This window comes from Anomaloglossus baeobatrachus, chromosome 5, assembly GCF_048569485.1.
Source record: "Anomaloglossus baeobatrachus isolate aAnoBae1 chromosome 5, aAnoBae1.hap1, whole genome shotgun sequence".
In the NCBI taxonomy this organism is placed as follows: domain Eukaryota; kingdom Metazoa; phylum Chordata; class Amphibia; order Anura; family Aromobatidae; genus Anomaloglossus; species Anomaloglossus baeobatrachus.
In genome coordinates, this window is record NC_134357.1 from 21,752,198 (window position 1) to 21,774,512 (window position 22,315).

General features: G+C 45.9%; 1 protein-coding gene across 2 annotated transcripts in view; it reads right to left on the bottom strand.

Moving 5' to 3' along the window:
* Positions 1–1,704: 1,704 nt before the first annotated feature.
* The window catches only part of LOC142313209 (galectin-8-like), a 36,410-nt gene continuing 15,799 nt past the window's right edge, over positions 1,705–22,315 (bottom strand). For both annotated transcript variants that reach the window (XM_075352191.1, XM_075352190.1), the window contains exons 5-13: positions 16,615–16,659; positions 16,218–16,306; positions 15,928–16,129; positions 13,703–13,822; positions 12,282–12,326; positions 10,120–10,208; positions 8,624–8,825; positions 6,874–6,993; positions 1,705–1,882 (exon numbers count right to left, since the gene is read on the bottom strand). In XM_075352191.1, coding sequence (XP_075208306.1) covers positions 1,862–1,882; positions 6,874–6,993; positions 8,624–8,825; positions 10,120–10,208; positions 12,282–12,326; positions 13,703–13,822; positions 15,928–16,129; positions 16,218–16,306; positions 16,615–16,659 — 933 coding nt within the window. In that variant the 3' untranslated portion in view covers positions 1,705–1,861. The remainder of the gene's footprint in view (positions 1,883–6,873; positions 6,994–8,623; positions 8,826–10,119; positions 10,209–12,281; positions 12,327–13,702; positions 13,823–15,927; positions 16,130–16,217; positions 16,307–16,614; positions 16,660–22,315) is intronic.

The window sequence follows — 22,315 nt, forward strand, 5'->3', positions numbered from 1 at the left end:
AAGTATACCAGCCTCATTTTCTGCATGGATTCAATGTTAGTATACCAGCCTCATTTGTTGACTAGATTCAAAGTAAGTATACCCACCTCATTTGTTAAATAGATTCAAAGTAAGTATACCAGCCTCATTTGTTGAATAGATTCAAAGTAAGTACATCAGCCTCATTTGCTGCATAGATTCAAAGTAAGTATACCAGCCTCATCTATTGCATAGATTCAAAGTAAGTATACCAGCCTCATCTATTGCATAGATTCAAAGTAAGTATACCAGCCTCATCGGTTGCATAGATTCAAAGTAAGTATACCAGCCTCATTTGTTGCATAGATTCAAAGTAAGTATACCAGCCTCATTTGTTACATAGATTCAATGTAAGTATACCAGCCTCATCTGTTGCATAGATTCAAAGTAAGTATACCAGCCTCATTTGTTAAATAGATTCAAAGTAAGTACACCAACCTCATTTGTTATATAGATTCAAAGTAAGTATACCAGCCTCATCTGTTGCATAGATTCAATGTAAGTATACCAGCCTCATTTGTTGAATAGATTCAAAGTAAGTATACCAGCCTCATTTGTTGAATAGATTCAAAGTAAGTACACCAGCTTCATTTGCTGCATAGATTCAAAGTAAGTATACCAGCCTCATTTGTTAAATAGATTCAAAGTAAGTATACCAGCCTCATTTGTTGCATGGATTCCAAGTAAGTACACCAGCCTCATTTGCTGAATAGATTCAATGTAAGTATACCAGCTTCATTTGTTGCATGGATTCAAAGTAAGTATACCAGCCTCATTTTCTGCATGGATTCAATGTTAGTATACCAGCCTCATTTGTTGACTAGATTCAAAGTAAGAATACCCACCTCATTTGTTAAATAGATTCAAAGTAAGTATACCAGCCTCATTTGTTGAATAGATTCAAAGTAAGTACATCAGCCTCATTTGCTGCATAGATTCAAAGTAAGTATACCAGCCTCATTTGTTAAATAGATTCAAAGTAAGTATACCAGCCTCATTTGTTGCATAGATTCCAAGTAAGTATACCAGCCTCATTTGTTGCATAGTTTCCAAGTAAGTATACCAGCCTCATTTGTTGCATAGATTCAAAGTAAGTATACCAGCCTCATTTGCTGAATAGATTCAATGTAAGTATACCAGCTTCATTTGTTAAATAGATTCAAAGTAAGTATACCAGCCTCATTTGTTGCATAGATTGAAAGTAAGTACACCAGCCTCATTGCTTTTGTAGAAGATGCATGAATGTTTACACCGACTTATTCCAAAGGTTTAGCCAACTCTTAGCTTATAAAGGCATTTCAGGTATAAACTAAATTTTTGCAGACCTGCTATCTGACTGCAGATTAATGAATCTTGACAGTGTGCATTATAATCACTATCAGGATTCCTACCAATTTCCAGAGCGAGCACCAGAGTGCTACGTACATACCGGCAGTCACTTGCTGACTAGACTCTCATCCTTTTTTCTGAATGTTCTATTGAGAGAAGCTGATGAGAATCTACATGATCCTGACATCTGCTCACTTTGACACTTTAGGTCAATCTTGACAGTATGCATGATGCACATCTGTCAGCATTCGCCAATCTGCAGTCACACAGCAGAAGATTAGCTAAAGACTGAAAAACCTCTTTCCATGTGTACAAGTATATAGAATGAGACGCTGCAGCTGAAATCAATATTCCCGTTTATTGTTATACATGATCAGTGTCCCCCGGTGTAAGTGCACGCGGATCACACCGAAGAATGGAAAAAACGATATAAATCAACAATAAATCATAGAAACACGGTGACGGCTGAGACCGCGAGAATCTGTTCTGCTGATTTTATTTGTTCGCCTGGAAACTATTGACATTGGCATTCACCCTAGAAAAAAGCAGATGACAGTCATTCATGAGTATCGTAATAAAAGTATCATTAGTCTACAGTGCCTTGACAAAGTATTCACACCCCATGAATGTTTCTAGATTTTTTTTCATGGTACACCACAAAATTAAATGTATTTTATTGGGATTTTCTGTGACACCAGCACCAAGTATAAGTATGTGTGAAGTGTAAAGGGAATGATACCTGGGTTTTCTAAATACGTTAAAAATACAAATCTGAATATAGTGAGGTGCATATGTATCCACCCTCCGGAGTCAGTGCTTTGTAGGACCACCTTTCTCTGTCAGTGGTTAGCACTGCAGTCTTATGGTGGCTCAGTGGTTAGCCCTGAAGTCTTGTGGTGGCTCAGTGGTTAGCACTGCAGTCTTGTGGTGGCTCAGTGGTTAGCCCTGAAGTCTTGTGGTGGCTCAGTGGTTAGCATTTCGGTCTTGTGGTGGCTCAGTGGTTAGCATTTCAGTCTTGTGGTGGCTCAGTGGTTAGCACTGCAGTCTTGTGGTGGCTCAGTGGTTAGCACTGAAGTCTTGTGGTGGCTCAGTGGTTAGTACTGCAGTCTTGCAATGCTGGGGTCCTGGGTTCAAATCCCACCAAGGACACCATCTGCAAGGAGTTTGTATGTTCTCCCTGTGTTTGCGTGGGTTTCCTCCGGGTACTCTGGTTTCCTCCCACACTCCAAAGACATACAGATAGGGAATTTAGATTGTGAGCCCCAATGGGGACAGTGTTCGGGATGTGTGTAAAGCGCTGCGTTAGCACTATATAAAAATGTTTTACATGTTAGCATTATATAAAAAAAAAAATGTATTATTTATTTTATTTTTTCTTTTGGGGTCTCTCCAGTTTTGCACATCTAGAGGTGACATTTTCCCTCTTTGCACACTTGCTCGCTCTGGCTCTATGAGATTAGATGGAGACGTCTGTGATCAGTAATTTTCCCATCTTGTCACAGATTCTCGGTGGGTTTGGGTCTGGACTGTGACTGGGCCGTTCTCGGTGGGTTTGGGTCTGGACTGTGACTGGGCCGTTCTCGGTGGGTTTGGGTCAGGACTGTGACTGGGCCGTTCTCGGTGGGTTTGGGTCTGGACTGTGACTGGGCCGTTCTCGGTGGGTTTGGGTCTGGACTGTGACTGGGCCGTTCTCGGTGGGTTTGGGTCTGGACTGTGACTGGGCCGTTCTCGGTGGGTTTGGGTCAGGACTGTGACTGGGCCGTTCTCGGTGGGTTTGGGTCTGGACTGTGACTGGGCCGTTCTCGGTGGGTTTGGGTCTGGACTGTGACTGGGCCGTTCTCGGTGGGTTTGGGTCTGGACTGTGACTGGGCCGTTCTCGGTGGGTTTGGGTCTGGACTGTGACTGGGCCGTTCTCGGTGGGTTTGGGTCTGGACTGTGACTGGGCCGTTCTCGGTGGGTTTGGGTCTGGACTGTGACTGGGCCGTTCTCGGTGGGTTTGGGTCTGGACTGTGACTGCGCCGTTCTCGGTGGGTTTGGGTCTGGACTGTGACTGGGCCGTTCTCGGTGGGTTTGGGTTTGGACTGTGACTGGGCCGTTCTCGGTGGGTTTGGGTCTGGACTGTGACTGGGCCGTTCTCGGTGGGTTTGGATCTGGACTGTGACTGGGCCGTTCTCGGTGGGTTTGGGTCTGGACTGTGACTTGGCCGTTCTCTGTGGGTTTGGGTCTGGACTGTGACTGGGCCGTTCTCGGTGGGTTTTGGTCTGGACTGTGACTGGGCCGTTCTCGGTGGGTTTTGGTCTGGCCTGTGACTGGGCCGTTCTCGGTGGGTTTGGGTCTGGACTGTGACTGGGCCGTTCTCGGTGGGTTTGGGTCTGGACTGTAACTGGGCCGTTCTTGGTGGGTTTGGGTCTGGACTGTGACTGGGCCGTTCTCGGTGGGTTTGGGTCTGGACTGTGACTGGGCCGTTCTCGGTGGGTTTGGGTCTGGACTGTGACTGGGCTGTTCTCGGTGGGTTTTGGTCTGGACTGTGACTGGGCCGTTCTCGGTGGGTTTTGGTCTGGACTGTGACTGGGCCATTCTCGGTGGGTTTGGGTCTGGACTGTGACTGGGCTGTTCTCGGTGGGTTTTGGTCTGGACTGTGACTGGGCCGTTCTCGGTGGGTTTGGGTCTGGACTGTGACTGGGCCGTTCTCGGTGGGTTTGGGTCCGTTCTCAGTGGGTTTGGGTCTGGACTGTGACTGCGCCGTTCTCGGTGAGTTTGGGTCCGTTCTCGGTGGATTTGGGTCTGGACTGTGACTGCGCCGTTCACACACAGGAATATGCTCTGATCTAGACCCTCCATTGGGGCTCTGCAGGATGTTGAGGGCTGTTGTCCTGCTGGAAGGTGCATGTGACGCCCCTGCGGTAACCGGGTATCACAAAAACAAGGTAACAGCTCAGGTCCTACATGACGGTGCCATCAGTACACACACTAGCACACCAGGACACTTACACTCACAACCAGGGTGGGAGACCCCCCTTAGAGCCAGATGACAGGGCTGGGCACTGTGAGATAACAGGCAGCCAACTGGGAAGGGAGTGACCAGACCTGGGGAGGAGAGAGTGACCTGGGAAGGTGGCTAGTCAGTGGAAGACAGAGAGAGAGAGAGAGGAGTTGAGAGTTGAGGAGAGGAGTAAGAAGTGAGTGGTAGTAAAGGAAAGGTGTCAAGACAAACAACGGAATCTTGAGACACAGTGAAAGTAGCAAAGACAAGCAAAGACCTGAGTAGAAAGATCAGCCACTCAGAGGAGAAAGTAGCTGTAGAGCGAGAGAGCAAGCTCCAAGGACAGAGGGATCCCGTGGGGAGGACATTCAGGGCTCCCAGTACTTTGCACGTACGGGGTGCAGATCCCAGAACAGACCAGGACTTCAAGCCATCTGTTAACTCTTCCAGGCGGGTGGGTTCCCAGGACTCATCTGCCACCACTAATGTCTGAGGCAACAGCAGCAAAGAGGGGACCGGGACATATTCCCTTAAATAGTCCAAGCTGCCTGCGGCAGGACCCAGACACAGACGGACCTCCAGGAGCTGCACGCCAGGGAGGACCCACATACACCAGAGTGCATCGTTGGGAGAGTGGCAGCAGGTCGGCTGGCACAGCTATAGAGGACTCAGGCGCACTTGGGATCCAGCACGTCTCCAGGGTGCGAACGCAGTAGTAAGTAAAGACAACCAAACTGCACTCCCCTGTCTGGACTGATTTATTGCCCTGCGCCTCCACGTTAACCCCTCACCTACCCCTGGGGAAAAGCCCTGCTCGCGGAGGGCTTCACCATCCACGCTGCCCCCATTCATCAGCCCCAGCGGGAACCCAAAGCGGCGGCCCTACCATCCCTGGCCGCACACCGCAAGTGGCGTAGTCGGACTATATTTTTATTTTTCCTTTCTTTTTATTTAAAACCGGTCGACGGTGCCCCCGGGTTCAGGACCCCTTCAAGCCACGGACCATCTGGATCCGAGCAGCTCGGCTGCTCCGGGGCGCTACATGAACATCACAGTCTCAGGTCTTATGCAGCCTCTAATAGGTTTTCCTCCAGGATTGCCTTGTATTTAGCTCCATCCATCTTCCCATCACCTCTGACCAGCCCCTGCCCCTGGTGAAGAAAAGCCTCCCCACAGCAGAATGCTGCCACAACCAGGGATGGAACGATTGTGGTCACAGGGGTCGTGATCGTGACAAGGCTTGGAGCAAGAGGGTCCTGCCAAACCCAGCACCTGCTTCAGCTGGACATGCATCCGAGGGCACAGTAACCCAGGATGAGGACACATATACTAGGAGGGAGATATATACCAGGATGGGGAACATATATACCAGGAAGGGTCCAGGATGGGGACATATATACAAGGATGGGGGACATATTTACAAGGATGGATGATGTTTAGAAGGATGAGGGACATACATACCAGTAGGGGGACATATATACCAGGAGGGGCCCAGGATGGGGACCAATATACCAGGAGGAGCCCGCAATGGGGACATATATACCATGATGGAGGACATATTTACCAGGATGGGTAATATTTTAGGAGGATGGGGGATATATACTAGGATGGGGGATATACTTACCAGGAAGGAGCCCAGGATGGGGGACATTAGAACAAGATGGGGAACATTACTACATAATGGAGAGGGGGGCAACTAATATGTCTTTATAGGATTTAGAATGCTCCAAGCGCCCATAGATCTGAACAACATACAGCATGGGGGCAGGTCCAAATTTTGCATCGAGGCCCATAGAAATCTAATTACACCAATGGCTTCCACCATGTGTGATGGTGGGGATGGTGTTTTCAGGGCAATGTGCACTGTTAGTTTTCCACCACACAATGTGTTTTGAATTTAGCCCAAAAAGTTATACTTTGGTCTCATCTGACCAGAGCACCTTCTTCCAGATGCCATGTAGTGGACCCAGATCGCATGTAGAAGAAAGTGCTCTGGTCAGAAAAGACTAAATTATATGGATTTTATTCCTAATTTCTCATGACTGGCTCATTGGCTGTGAACAAAAAAAGGTTATAGAGGGACAAGCACCTACATAGCAGTACCACGACTTCTATATGTAACCATGTGCTGACTGATGGCCTTAAAATCCCATTCATACAATATAGTGAAAATTAAAATTCCGCAGGATGCCCCAATCTGGCCAGGAAATTTGATTTGGGTAAAAAAAATTAAAAATAACCATGACAGCCCTCTGTCCGACCCTCTATTGACTCCCTCCAACCTCTTCTCCTCTGTCCCATTGATTTGAGGGTGGTCTAGGTCTCGGGCGTTGCATGTTGTGACGTTGCGGCATTAGGACTTGTGTTGTGACACCAGAGGTCTATTCACCACCGGAGGTCGTGGTGAAGAACAAGATGCAGCAATAAGACATCACGGAGGGAAGAGGAGGGAGCTCTATGGAGGACCGGGCAGGGGACGGCGGCAGGGATTCTTCTTGTATCCGCTGCATTCAATACTCATATATTCCTGTAATCTCACGTACCTCGGGGGTGTGTATCTCCACGCTGGTCAGCTTCACATCGCCAATTACTGCTAAAGTGCTGACTCGGTGCAAAGAAATTCTGTGATTATATTCCAAAAAGTGACGTCCATTCACGGAAACCTGGAAGAAAGATCAGAGAAAAAGGTCAAATTGGGACATAAACCGCTCATCATTGATTCTGCAAAAGCTGCCAGGAAAACTAAGGGAGACTAAAGTTAGCCAAAAATACAATACAGTATCTTCTCCATAGACGTGTCTTCAGGAGCTTAATGTGAAAACTGATTTTTCTTAAGACCTCATTCATGTCCTATAGCATTTCAGAATGTTTCCTGCTTTCTATTAATAGGATCTGCACTCACATGAAATGCAAGTTATAGAATGAGAGCAAAATAAGAGATAGGGGATGGGGTCCAAGGCCGCTCATCCAGCTGAAATGCATTGCTGTGCAGAGACCCGTCGAGTTCCTGCACTGCAATACACGCTGCCGGACAAACAGAAGCCAGCAGCTTTCATCTGTATCCCCGTGATTGAGGCGGTGCATGACCATGACATCATGTATCGCCATAGCATGGACAGTGCGAGCCAGCTATAGAGGAGGATGCCGCACAACGGGGGAGCCAGGGGGTTGGTGAGTACAGTATATACCAGGAGGTGGACAGTATATACCAGGAGAGGAACATATATTCCAGGAGGTGGACAGTATACACCAGCAGTGCAACATATATACCAGGAGGGGGATATATGAGGAGGGGCCCAGGAGAGGAACATATATACCAAGAAAGGAACAGTATATACCAGGATGGGGGACATATACGGTATACTAGGAGGGGGGACATATATACCAGAAGGGGGGACATATATACCAGAAGGGAGACAGTATATACGAGGAGGGACCCAGGAGAAGAACATACATACCAAGAGAGGAACAGTATATACCAGGAGGGGGACAGTATATACCAGGAAAGAAACATATATACCAGGAGGTGGACAGTATATACCAGGAGAGGAACATATACACCAGGAGGGGGATATATGAGGAGGGCCCCAGGAGAGGAACATATATACCAAGAAAGGAACAGTATATACCAGTATGGGGGACATATATACCAGGAGGGGAGACATATATACCAGGAGGGGGGACATATATACCAGGAGAGGAACATATATACCAGAAGGGAGACAGTATATATGAGGAGGGGGCCAGAAGAAGAACATATATACCAAGAGAAGATCGGTATATACCAGGAGGGGGGAAAGTATATACCAGGAGGGGGACAGTATATACCAGGATGGGGGATATATTTACCAGGAGAGGAACATATATACCAGAAGGGAGACAGTATATATGAGGAGGGGGCCAGAAGAAGAACATATATACCAAGAGAAGATCAGTATATACCAGGAGGGGGGAAAGTATATACCAGGAGGGGGACAGTATATACCAGGATGAGGGATATATTTACCAAGAAGAAGCCTAGGATTGGGTACATTAGAACAGGATGGGAGAACGCTAGATATACACATATTTGCGGGGATGGGGGGGGGGGCTCAGGTCCAAATTGTGCACCGGGGCCAATCGAACTCTAGTTATGCCAGCGCTTCCTTCCTATGCAGCTATTTGCATAGAATATATGACAGTAATTGTGGCTTAGAAAAGAGAGAAAGAGAATTCTGTTCCAAACAAGAAAAAAAAAAAAGTTTCAAGAAAATGAATAAAAATAACAAACCTTCCCTTTATGTATAAACCTACTTTATATTCGCACATTGTAACCAGGATCTGGAGCTCAAAACTTTGCCCCTTTTGAAACGGGATCTCAGACTTGAACTCTTCCTCTCCCCAATATTCTTTTTCCTTTGTGTTGCAAACGACTCGTCCTTCATTGAACCGGGGGTTGAAATGGAAGGCGAGGTCATCGGTTTCGGAGCGACCACATTGGAAATTCATGGCAAGCCTAAAAGAAAAAACAATATATATTGTGTACAACGATTAGGAGAATGAAGGATTTCCAAAGACGGAACATTCTTATTAAGGAGTGGATCATTGATGATCATGGAAGGGTTTGTATTTTTTTTAGCCCAAATCACGATTAAAAACACGAGGACTCGTTTTTAGACCTCAAACAATATGATGATGGCATCATAATGACGGGGGCCGTATCTTTTTTCTTTGTTTATTCATCCCTTCCTGACCCTCAATGACCCATCAAACCAGTGACCAGCTGGGCGCCTTTTTGTTGGATTTGTCCAAAACTAATCTCAAAATATCTTGGAATTTTTAGAAAATGAACTCATCCCTAACTTCAAGTCCTCCTTCTCTCCTCCTCTCTTCTCTCCTCTTCCCACAATTGCATACAAGATTTCTTTTGTGCTTCCCCCATACTCTGGAATGCTCTACCCAAGCATATCAGACTCTTAGCTATCATGTAAAGCTTCGAAAGGAACCTTAAGACCCACGTCTTCCAACAAGCGTACAACCTACAATAACCGTCAGATCAGCACCCCACTGCGTAACCAGCTCTGTCCTCACCTATTGTACCATCACCCATTCACTGTAGACCGTGAGCCCTCGCGGGCAGGGTCCTCTCTCCTCCTATAGACTGTGAGCCCTCGCGGGCAGGGTCCTCTCTCCTCCTATAGACTGTGAGCCCTTGCGGGAAGGGTCCTCTCTCCTCTTATAGACTGAGAGCCCTCGCGTGCAGGGTCCTCTCTCCTCCTGTAGACTGTGAGCCCTCGCTGGCAGGGTCCTCTCTCCTCCTATAGACTGTGAGCCCTTGCGGGAAGGGTCCTCTCTCCTCTTATAGACTGAGAGCCCTCGCGGGCAGGGTTCTCTCTCCTCCTGTAGACTGTGAGCCCTCGCGGGCAGGGTCTTCTCTCCTCCTGTAGACTGTGAGTCCTCGCGGGCAGGGTTCTCTCTCCTCCTGTAGACTGTGAGCCCTCGCGGGCAGGGTTCTCTCTCCTCCTGTAGACTGTGAGCCCTCGCGGGCAGGGTCTTCTCTCCTTCTGTAGACTGTGAGCTCTCACGGGCAGGGTCCTTTCTCCTCCTATAGACTGTGAGCCCTCATGGGAAGGATCCTCTCTCCTCCTGTACCAGTCTGCTTTGTACTGTTAATGATTGTTGTACTAGTTTTCATGTATACCCTTTTCACTTGTAAAGTGCCATGGAATAAATGGCGCTATAATAATAAATAATAATAATCAAAAATCAAAAATGTATCATCAATCCAATGTAATAAAACCATTACACACATGTCAGCTGAAGGTAGGAAAGAGCCACGGACAGTAACCACGGAGCCATCACTGATGCCACAGAGAAAATCGGTGCTGAATGGAATGGACTGGAAAATAAAGATCATAAATGTGAATAAAGCCAAATATCCAGTGAAACCATGGAAAGCAACAACTAACCAAGTGCTCAGAAGCTCTTAATTCTGGTGTTATGTGTATGTGGTGTGCGTACAAAAGCTATATTTTAGCTGAATTTTTTTAAAATGTTTTGGAAGTCAAACTATACTCATGTGATGCTAGTCACTACTTACAGATAGTATAGATGGAAGGGTAGTTAGACAAGCCGAGGTTAGGAAACAGGAGGACACGTCAGGACACAGGGAGTAAGCAGAAACTCAAGTCACAGGCCGGGGGTCAGAATTCCAGGAGAGTGCGTATTAGATTCAGGGAGCAGACAGAGACTCGGTCAGGTAATGGTCCGGGGTCAGAAGCCAGGATATAATAACAAAAACAGGGAGCAAACAGAGACGTGGTCAGGTAATGATCTGAGGTCAAAAGCCAGGAGGATACAACAAGAACAGGGAGTGGGTGAAACAACGGTCCGGAGTCAAGAAACTAAGATCAGAATACAAGCACAAACACAAGCCAAGAGCACAACTGCAGAACCAGAGAGTACGACTGGAGAGGTTCTGGAAGAGCATGCTCAGTAATGAAGCAGAGCAATTACCAGGAAGGTGGAACACCTGAGTAATCAGCATCTCCCAGAACCTGCATGGAAGCCTGCGCTGTCAAACAACCTGTAAGCTAGTGCACAAAGAAACATAGCAGAGCATCTCCAAATGCAAGATGCTCTGCACAAAGCAAACATGTCATTGACGGCTCTGTAGTTCAGGAAGGCACAGCAGAGCATCACCTGTGTGCAAGATGCTCTGCACAGAGGAATTGTGACAGCTTAGTTTTGCAGGATACAGTTCATATTACCTTGAAATTGTGCTTGGAAGCTTTTGTTCTACAGGTGAGTCTGGCTCTGGTTATACCAAATTCATTTAGTGTTTGGTTTTTCTGTTTGTTTTTTTATTTAGTTTTATTACTTATAACACTCAGTAGACAGAGTTTTGTCAGATCGTTGTTGTTTTTTGCACTGTGCGAGCTGTAGTTTTTATCAATACCATTTTAGAGTCCATACTACTTTCTCAGAGTGATCAAATCCTTAGACTTAGACCTAATCCAGAACTATCTAGCTGAAACATGGACACCTGTTTGGTGACGGAAAAGATACATGTAAGTCAAAAAATGTAATTACTGGAGATCGGCAATGTGATGCGAGTCACTACTTACAGGTAGTACAAACGGTGGAGTAGTCAGGAGCGCTGGGGTCTGGTAACAGGAGGACACGTGTGGACACAGTGAGTAAGATGAGGCATAGTCAGGTCACAATCTGAGGGTCAGAATTCTGGGAAGGCACGTAATGGATTCAGGGAATAAACTGAGATGTGGTCAGGTAACGGTGCAAGGTCAAAAGCCGGGAGGTCACAACAGGAACAGGGAGCGGGCAGAGAGGAGTCAAACAACAGTCCAGGGTCAGGAAACCAAGATCAGAACACAGGCAGGAACACAGGCCAACAGCACAACTACAGAACCAGAAAGTACAACTGGCAAGATTCTGGGCGAGCATGCTCAGTAAAGAAGCAGAGCAATTACCCAGAAGATGAAACACCTGTGCAATCAGCACCTCCCAGATCCTGCATAGAATCCTGTGCTGTCAATCTACCTGCCAGCTTAGTAACCCAGGAAAAAACACAGCAGAGCATCTACTAATGTGCAAGATGCTCTGCACAGAGGAATTGTGATAAGCAAATTGATATTATATGACTCACATTGTAGTCAAATTTTGCTTTACGCCTAAAATGGCCATCACCACTTTACACATTGCAGAAGACTTCACTGAAGGACTGTCGTAACCTATATAAAAGCAAAAGCAGGGAATGCAGCAGCCTTTTTTTAGGGTGAATATGGATCAGCGAACGTCACAGCTTTACAGAGAGTTAGGGAGAAAAAAATCATGAAAAACTGTAGAAACTATACAAATAGTGAGTGACAACTCCGCAGTTAAGAAATTAGTAATGTATTAAAATATTTTACGCTGCATTGGAAGCAACTATTTTGGTGATTATAATTCTTACATTTTGTTGTTTTCCCTCTTGAAAGTAATGATGATGGCACGCACCCTGGAAAAGAAGCGCAAAGTATAAGGCGAGATTGCTATTACAATTTTGGCTTTTTTTTTTGGAAATATTAAAATGTATTTGTGCCGACCCCGTGTCAGCAGCCAAGTACTGAGCATCAAGCATGGTAGTGCTCCTCATCACTAGTTACGAGTACTCAGCATCCGAACATGGTAGTTGTGCCGCCCCTGTGTCAGCAGCCTGCCGCTGCGGATCCGCGGTGGCTTGGGGGGTCTCCGGACCTGAATGAAGGGGGTATTTACAGGCGATGGTGTTAGAGTTCGTGACGCCACCTGTGGTATGTGGTAATATGGAGTACCACTGCTCCAGTTGGGAGTACCCAGGGGTGATGACGGGGGCAGCCAGATGTTGTGACCTTCCACAGATAGGGGGAATGCCCCGGGACTCGGTGATGGTGTTCGGGGGGTGCCGTGGGGAGCAAAGGGGGTCACTTTCGTACTCACTCAGTCCATTAAGCTGACACCTACAACTGGATAAACCAAAGTTCTGGACACCGCTGCAGCTGAGGGGAGCTTAGTTTGGGTCCCATCCCCAATAGTGCTCCCTGGTGATCCGTGACCTTCCTCCTTGACACTAAGTTACTTCTCTGTTGGTCCCGGTAGTAGGGAACTTTCCGGGTCCCGCTCCCCACTATGGCTAAGTGTGGGAGCTTGCTCTCAGGGTTCACGCTTGGGATTTTCTGGACCGTTTGAGTGGAAAGTCCTATCCCCCTCATTGCGCTAGTACCCCGATTTTGGAGCAGGTGGAGAGTGGATCTTGAAGGCTCCGTTCTCATCGGGTAAATTGTCAGGTTGCCTGAAGCTACTCCCTGATCTAAGGTCCACGTACACTGTCGTGCCCTGGTCCCAGCCCGGTGATGGTGCAAGGCCGCCGGCTGTCCTCCTTGACAGTTCCGTGCCCCTTGCCACGATCCCCTGCGACCGGTGTCCAGCTCCTCTAGGCCCAGACCACCGTCTGCCACCTAGTTACTTCCTAGGAGCCCGGCTCCTGACCTCCTCTATCCTCCACTCCCAAACTACTTCTCTCTACTCCTGACACTCCTGACCTCCCTTCTCCAACCCCCCAAGTGGGTGACCCTATTCCACCACTGGTGTGTCTGGTGGGTGTGGTGCAGATTTTGATTAGCTGATGTAGGCAACACCATAAGTTGGGGACCCAAAACCAAGAAGATGGTGGATACTGCACAGAAGGGCAGATTGTGCAATACCCTGTGACGATCTGATAGTCCAGGGGCGTCACATATTGGTAAAGGTGGATTTTTTTTTTTAAAATGTTCTCCATATAAAGTAATTGAAAACTGCAAATTTCTTTAATACAGAGTACATTAGACTGGGAATAAAATATGACATTGGTCTCACCCCTTGTGCCTGTGTCTGGACGCTGCTTAGAGCCGTGCAGCCCATCACCGCTAAGGTGCTGACCCGCTGCAGAGCGATCCGGTGATTATATCCCAAATAGTGACACCCGTCCACCGAGACCTGCAATAATGAATGATGTCAGGTAAAGTGGTGGCATTGGGAGGAGGAAACATGAAATATTCAGTGAGCTCTGATTATGAAAACTATGTGAGAGTCAAGTTATTGTGAGAATAAGCTCCTGAGAAAAGACTAAAAGGTCCCAAAACGTAAAAAACTGTATGTAACATTCATCTGCTTATTCCCCGACAAACAGCATATGGCTTTATTATACTGCGCACTTTACAGGGAATGTGACATCAGAAAATGACCCATTGCGTGAATCAGGTTTTTGTATTACAAGTATTTTGGTGTTGTTTTTTCCATATTACAATCTTTATAAAATCATAAACAAAATTATTAATCTTACAATTTTTACACTGACCCATGAAATGTCACAGCTCACCTCCTCCTCCTCTTCCTGTGCAATGACAGGTAACACCTCTAAATACAGTAAATAACACAGGATCCACCTTTCACAATAGGTGATGTCACAGCTCACCTCCTCCTCCTCTTCCTGTGCAATGACAGGTAACACCTCTAAATACAGTAGATAACACAGGATCCACCATTCACAATAGGTGATGTCACAGCTCACCTCCTCCTGTGCAATGACGGGTAACACCTCTAAATACAGTAGATAACACAGGATCCACCATTCACAATAGGTGATGTCACAGCTCACCTCCTCCTCCTCTTCCTGTGCAATGACGGGTAACACCTCTAAATACAGTAAACAACACAGGATCCACAATTCACAATAGGTGATGTCACAGCTCACCTCCTCTCCCTCCTGTGCAATGTCGGGTAACACCTCTAAATACAGTAAATAACACAGGATCCACCATTCACAATAGATTATGTCACACCTCACCTTCACCTCCTCCTGTGCAATGATGGGTAACACCTCTAAATACAGTAGATAACACAGGATCCACGATTCACAATAAGTGATGTCACAGCTCACCTTCTCCTCCTCCTGTGCAATGTCGAGTAACACCTCAAAATACAGTAGAGAACACAGGATCCACCATTCACAATAGGTGATGTCACAGCTCACCTCCTCTCCCTCCTGTGCAATGACAGGTAACACCTCTAAATACAGTAAATAACACAGGATCCACCATTCACAATAGGTGATGTCACAGCTCACCTTCTCCCCCACCGCTACTGGAACTTAAGGCCCCGTCACACTAAGCAACATCGCTAGCAACATCGCTGCTAACGAACAACTTTTGTGACGTTGCTAGCGATGTTGCTGTGTGTGACATCCAGCAACAGCCTGGCCCCTGCTGTGAGGTCGTTGGTTGTTGCTGAATGTCCTGGGCCATTTTTTAGTTGTTGCTCTCCCGCTGTGAAGCACAGATCGCTGTGTGTGACAGCGACAGAGCAACAACTAAATGTGCAGGCAGCAGGAGCCGGCTTCTGCGGAGGCTGGTAACCAATGTAAACATCGGGTAACCAAGAAGCCCTGTCCTTGGTTACCCGATATTTACCTTTGTTACCAGCCTCCGCCGCTCTCACTGTCAGTGCCGGCTCCTGCTCTGTGCACATGTAGCTGCAGCACACATCGGGTTAATTAACCCGATGTGTGCTGTAACTAGGAGAGCAGGGAGCCAGCGCTCAGTGTGCGCTGCTCCCTGCTATCTGCACGTCTGGCTGGTCACTGGTTGCTGGTGAGCTCACCAATAGGTGATGTCACAGCTTACCTCCTCCTCCTACACAATACCTGATAGCTTTATATACAGTAGATAACACAAGATCCACTGCTCACAATAGGTACTTAGCCTCTGTTCCATTCACTCTTCATTGGTCTGCCGGAAAGATCCAATTTCTGTACTCAACAGTCCTATAGACAATGAATGGGGCCGAGGTAGAGCATTATTTAGGGAGGGACTGTAGAGCTTTGTCCTTTTGCTTTCTGGGCTCAGGAGGATGAGTGGGCATCTCAGTGATTGGACCCAAAGAGATCAATCAGTAAGTTTTCTCCCATCCATTGCAACCCGATATTATGGAGGTCCTCTACACGCCCCCAATGTGCTCCCAGCCTCAATAACATCACAGTAAATGCATCTGAGAGAAAAGAGATGGATGAGAAAAAAACAACAAAGTATGCGAAGCAAGCGTACATTGTATCCAGAGCTTGTGACAAGGACTCGGATTTCAAAACCATGCTCCCTTTTAAATGGCACCTCGCAATTGATTTCTTTGTTTCCCCAATTGTTACTCTCCCTCGTGTTGCAAAGAACAAGTCCTTCATCAAAACGTGGATTGAAATGGAAGGCGATGTCGTCGCTATCAGAACTGCCGCACTGAAAATTCATGGAGAAGCTGAAAAAAATGGAACTAATTCAGATAACACAGAAAAAAAAAACATTTTTAAAAGGCATCAATGTAACACAGCAAAAGAATCATGCACCTGTCCGCTAAAGGGTGGACACCGCCACGGACAATAACCAGGGAGCCATCGCTGACGCCATTGTGAATATTGGTGCTGAATGGAACGGACTGGAAAATTAAGACAGCAATTACAAGTATATAAGTAAGAGGCTAGAGTTCCAAAAACTGTGATTATAATAACACTTTAGTCTAAATTAAATTAAATTAAATTTAGTCTAAATTTAGACCTTTTTCATTACACTTTAGTCTAAATTAAATTAAATTAAATTAAGTCTAAATTTAGACTTTTCATTACACTTTAGTCTAAATTAAATTAAATTAAATTTAGTCTGTTTGGTAATTCTGGCCTAAATCAGAATGTAACCGTACAGGATAAAGATTGGAATTTACAGTAAAATATTTTAAGTGCTTCTTACATTTTGCTTTTGTCCAATTGGAAAGTAATGATGATGGAATCCTACCTGGAAAATTGGCAGAAAATGTTACTTTTGACAGATATATTTAAGGCAATGTACACTTCATACAATTTGAACTGCAGTTTTTGCAAATATTAGCCTGTAATGAGGGAAGAAAATTGACTCAAATAGGATTCAGACAGATTTGCTCATTTTTGGGAATAAGGGTATGTGCGCACGTTGCTTTTTACCTGCTTTTTACCTGCTTTTTTGCTGCTTTTTCTTCTGCGCTGTTTAATGCCAAAATGGATGTGTTCTTCTATTCAAGCAAAGTCTATGGGAATTTGGGTTTCTTGTTCACACTATGTTGTTCAAAATGCTGCCTTTTTGTGGCAGAACGTTGGTCAAAAACTCAGCTTTTCAAAGAAGCAACATGTCAATTGTTTTTGCCATTTGGGTTTTGCACTGCAAAGCTGAGTTTTTGACCAAAGTTCTGCCACAAAAAGGCAGCAGTTTGAACAACATAGTGTGAACAAGAAACCCAAATTCCCATAGACTTTGCTTGAATAGAAGAACACATCCATTTTGGCATTAAACAGCGCAGAAGAAAAAGCAGCAAAAAAGCAGGTAAAAAGCAGGTAAAAAGCAACGTGCGCACATACCCTAAAGAGGTTTGGAATTCTATAGGATAAATTTGGTGCAAATCAAACGGGGTTAAAAAATGTAACGCTTATCCTCATCTATCCTGCTCAATAGATGGCTTGTTGCTGCCTGCTCCTCCTGATCGCCTTTCTTCTCCTAGCAGCTTTTGGGGTTTTATTCTTTTGGCGCTGCTGTTGTCTACAGTCATGGCCAAAAGTTTTGAGAATGACACCAGAATGCTATTTTCACATGATCTGTTCCCTCTGTTTTTTAATTGTGTTTGTCTGATGTTTACGTCACATACAGAAATATAATTGCAATCATATTATGAGACCAGAAGGTTCTATTGACAGAATGAGTTAATGCAGCAAGTGAATATTTGCAGTGTTGACCCTTCTTCTTCAGGACCTCTGCAATTCTCCCTGGCATGCTCTCAATCATCTTCTGGAGCAAATCCTGACTGATCGCTGTCCATTCTTGCATAAGCAATGCTTGCATTTTGCCAGAATTTGTTGGTTTTTGTTTGTCCACCCGTCTCTTGATGATTGCCCACAAGTTCTCAATGGGATTAAGATCTGGGGAGTTTCCAGGCCATGGACCCAAAATCTCTATGTTTTGTTCCATGAGCCATTTAGTGATCACCTTTGCTTTATGGCACGGTGCTCCATCATGCTGGAAAAGGCATTGTTGGGCGTCAAACTGCTCTTGGACAGTTGGGAGAAGTTGCTCTTGGAGGACATTCTGGTACCATTCTTTATTCATGGCTGTGATTTTAGGCCAGATTGTGAGTGGTGCGATTCCCTTGGCTGAGAAGCAACCCCACACATGAATGGTTTCCGGATGCTTAACAGTTGGCATGAGACAAGACTGGTGGTAGCGCTCACCTCTTCTCCTCCTAATAAGCTGTTTTCCAGATGTCCCAAACAATCGAAAAGGGGATTCATCTGAGAAATGACTTTCCCCCAGTCCTCAGCAGTCCACTCCCTGTACCGTTTGCAGAATATCAGTCGGTCCCTGATGTTTTTTCTGGAGAGAAGTGGCTTCTTTGCTGCCCTCCTTGAAACCAGGCCTTGCTCAAGCAGTCTCCGCCTCACAGTGCGTGCAGAAGCCCTCACACCAGCCTGCTGCCATTGCTGCGCTAGCTCGCCACTGCTGGTAGTCCCATCCCGCAGCTGAAACAGTTTTAAGATACGGTCCTGGCGTTTGCTGGTCCTTCTTGGGCGCCCTGGAGCCTTTTTGGCAACAATGGAAGCTCTCTCCTTGAAGTTCTGGATGATGCGATAGATTGCTGACTGAGGTGCAATCTTTGTAGCTGCGATACTCTTCCCTGTTGGGCCATTTTTGTGCAGAGCAATGATGGCTGCACGTGTTTCTTTAGAGATAACCATGGTTAACTGAAGAGAAACAATGATACCAAGCACCAGCCTCCTTTTAAAGTGTCCAGTGGTGTCATTCTTACTTAATCATGACTGATTGATCGCCAGCCCTGTCCTCATCAACACCCACACCTGTGTTAATGGAACAATCACTAAAACAATGTTAGCTGCTCCTTTTAAGGCTGGAATGCAATGATGTTGAAATGTGTTTTGGCGGTTAAAGTTCATTTTCTTACCAATATTGACTTTGCAAGTAATTGCTGTTAAGCTGATCACTCTTTATGACATTCTGGAGTGTATGCAAATTGCCATTAGAAAAACTTAAGCAGCAGACTTTGTAAAAATTAATATTTGTAGCATTCTCAAAACTTTTGGCCATGACTGTATGCCCCATATGTTCACATGAGACGCAAAATACATTGTTGATGTCAATGATGGATATCATGCCCAAGATGACCACATAGGACCTAGTCAGAGTTGCCTGAAGAGCAGGCTGAAGAACGATCACATGGGCTTGAGGTAGTGGCACAGGTACGTGAAGGCCAAGCTCACCCTAGGAAGAAGCCATCAGGCGAAACGCGAAATTGACTTAGAAGCTGATGTGCTGCAAGCCTGACATGTCGAAGGAATGTACAGTATTATTCACATCAATATTTTTTCTCATGCAACACTAGTAACGCTATGTTTTTATTTATGCTGTGTTGGAAAATGTTTTGATTTTTTTAATATTTGTGGATGTGTGGTATATTTTTGAATATTTTATTTGATAAAATTGGGATTCATGTGAATTAGTGTAATGAGGCAGTAATGATGTTCCATTTATATATGGAGGAGCCTTGTAGGGGTCAATGGCTCATATAATCATGTGCCCTGTAAGCAGGCCCAGTTTGCCCCAGGAAGAAGCCGACAGGCGAAACACAGGGCTGTTTAGAAGCTGGAGAGCCACATGTTTAACACACGGCTCTGGCAAAAATTAAGAGACCACTGCAAAATTTTTAGTTTTTCTGATTATTCTCTTTATATTTTTGAGTAAAATGTGAATTGTTCTTTTATTCTATAATCTACTGACAACGTCTCCAAATTTCCAAGCAATAAATTGTATTTTTATTTTCTGAAAATGAGAAATGGTCAAAATAAAAAAAATGCACAGTTGCACAGACCTCAAATAATGCAAAGAAAACAAGTTCATAATCATTTAGGAACAACAATACTAATAATGTTTTATCTCAGGGAGATTCAGAAATCAATATTTTGTGGAGTAACCATGAATATTAATCCCAGCTTTCTTGCGTCTTGGCTGCTTTCCACCAGTCTGTCACACTGCTTTTGGGTGACCTTATGCCACTCCTGGTGCAAAAAATGTAATCAGTTCTTCTTTGTTTGTTGGCTTGTGACTATACATCTTCCTCTTGATTACATTTGATTACATTCCAGAGGTTTTCAATGGGGTTCAGGTCTGGAGATTGGGCTTGCCATGACAGGGTTTTGATGTGGTAGTCATTCATCCACACATTGACAGACCTAGCTGTGTGGCATGGCGCATTGTCCTGCTGGAAAAAACAGTCCTCAGAGTTGGGGAACATTGCCTGAGCAGAAGGAAGCAACTGTTTTTCCAGGATGCCGCTTGATTCTTACGTCCTTCGCAAAGTTTAATCTGCCAAATTCCAGCCTTGCTGAAGCATCCCCAGATCACCGATTCTCCACCAAATTTCACAGTGAATGCAAGATACTGTGGTTTGTACGCCTCTCCAGGTCTCCGTCTAACCATTAGACGACCAGGTGTTGGGCAAAGCTGAAAAGGACAATGCGCCATGCCACACAGCTAGGTCAATCAATATGTGGATAAAGGACCACCACATCAAAACCCTGCCATGGCCAGCCCAATCTCCAGACCTGAACCTCATTGAAAACCTCTAGATTGTAATCAAGAGGAAGATGGATAGTCACAAGCCATCAAACAAAGAAGAACTGCATGGTAGTGCTCACTCATCACTAGTTACGAGTACCGAGCACCCGAGCATGGTAGTGCCCACTCATCGCTAGTTATGAGTACTGAGCACCCGAGCATAGTAGTGCCCGCCCATCACTAGTTACGAGTACTGAGCACCCGAGCATGGTAGTGCTCACTCATCACTAGTTACCAGTACTGAGCACCCGAGCATGGTAGTGCCCGCTCATCACTAGTTACCAGTACTGAGCACCCGAGCATGGTAGTGCCCGCTTATCACTAGTTACCAGTACTGAGTACCCGAGCATGGTAGTGCCCGCTCATCACTAGTTACAAGTACTGAGCACCCGAGCATGGTAGTGCCCGCTCATTACTAGTTACGAGTACTGAGCACCTGAGCATGGTAGTGCCCACTCATCGCTAGTTATGAGTACTGAGCACCCGAGCATAGTAGTGCCCGCCCATCACTAGTTACGAGTACTGAGCACCCGAGCATGGTAGTGCTCACTCATCACTAGTTACCAGTACTGAGCACCTGAGCATGGTAGTGCCCGCTCATCACTAGTTACCAGTACTGAGCACCCGAGCATGGTAGTGCCCGCTTATCACTAGTTACCAGTACTGAGTACCCGAGCATGGTAGTGCCCGCTCATCACTAGTTACAAGTACTGAGCACCCGAGCATGGTAGTGCCCGCTCATTACTAGTTACGAGTACTGAGCACCTGAGCATGGTAGTGCCCGCTCATCACTAGTTACAAGTACTGAGCACCCGAGCATGGTAGTGCCCGCTCATTACTAGTTACGAGTACTGAGCACCCGAGCATGGTAGTGCTCACTCATCACTAGTTACCAGTACTGAGCACCCGAGCATGGTAGTGCCCGCTCATCACTAGTTACCAGTACTGAGCACCCGAGCATGGTAGTGCCCGCTTATCACTAGTTACCAGTACTGAGCACCCGAGCATGGTAGTGCCTGCTCATCACTAGTTACAAGTACTGAGCACCCGAGCATGGTAGTGCCCGCTCATCACTAGTTACCAGTACTGAGCACCCGAGCATGGTAGTGCTTGCTCATCACTAGTTACGAGTACTGAGCACCTGAGCATGGTAGTGCCCGCTCATCACTAGTTACCAGTATTGAGCACCCGAGCATGGTAGTGCCCGCTCATCACTAGTTACCAGTATTGAGCACCCGAGCATGGTAGTGCCCAGTCATCACTAGTTCTTAACAATACACTGTATAGGAACCTACCCTAGGTCCATTTTCAAACAATCAAAAACTGGAGGACAAAAGGTGGCTAATATGCAAAAGAGTACAAATATTTATTAAATGATAAACAATTCATTGCAAAGAGTCGTGGAGAAGATGAAGCAGACATGACAAAACACTGGCACAATGAGGTAATATAACAATTAGTACAAAAAGCTGCACAAGGGACCAGACTGGTAATATACAATGCAATGACAATGTAAGTACATGGATAATCTAAAGAACATACCCAGTGCAGCCAAGATAACAAGTGATAAAGTGCCAGAGTGCAAATGAAGACGGTCTGGATACCCCCCTAGGAAGGGTAACGCGCGTTTCGCGTGGAAAGAATGACACGCTTCGTCAGACCATAAGGGATATCCCTTATGGTCTGACGAAGCGTGTCATTCTTTCCACGCGAAACGCGCGTTACCCTTCCTAGGGGGGTATCCAGACCGTCTTCATTTGCACTCTGGCACTTTATCACTTGTTATCTTGGCTGCACT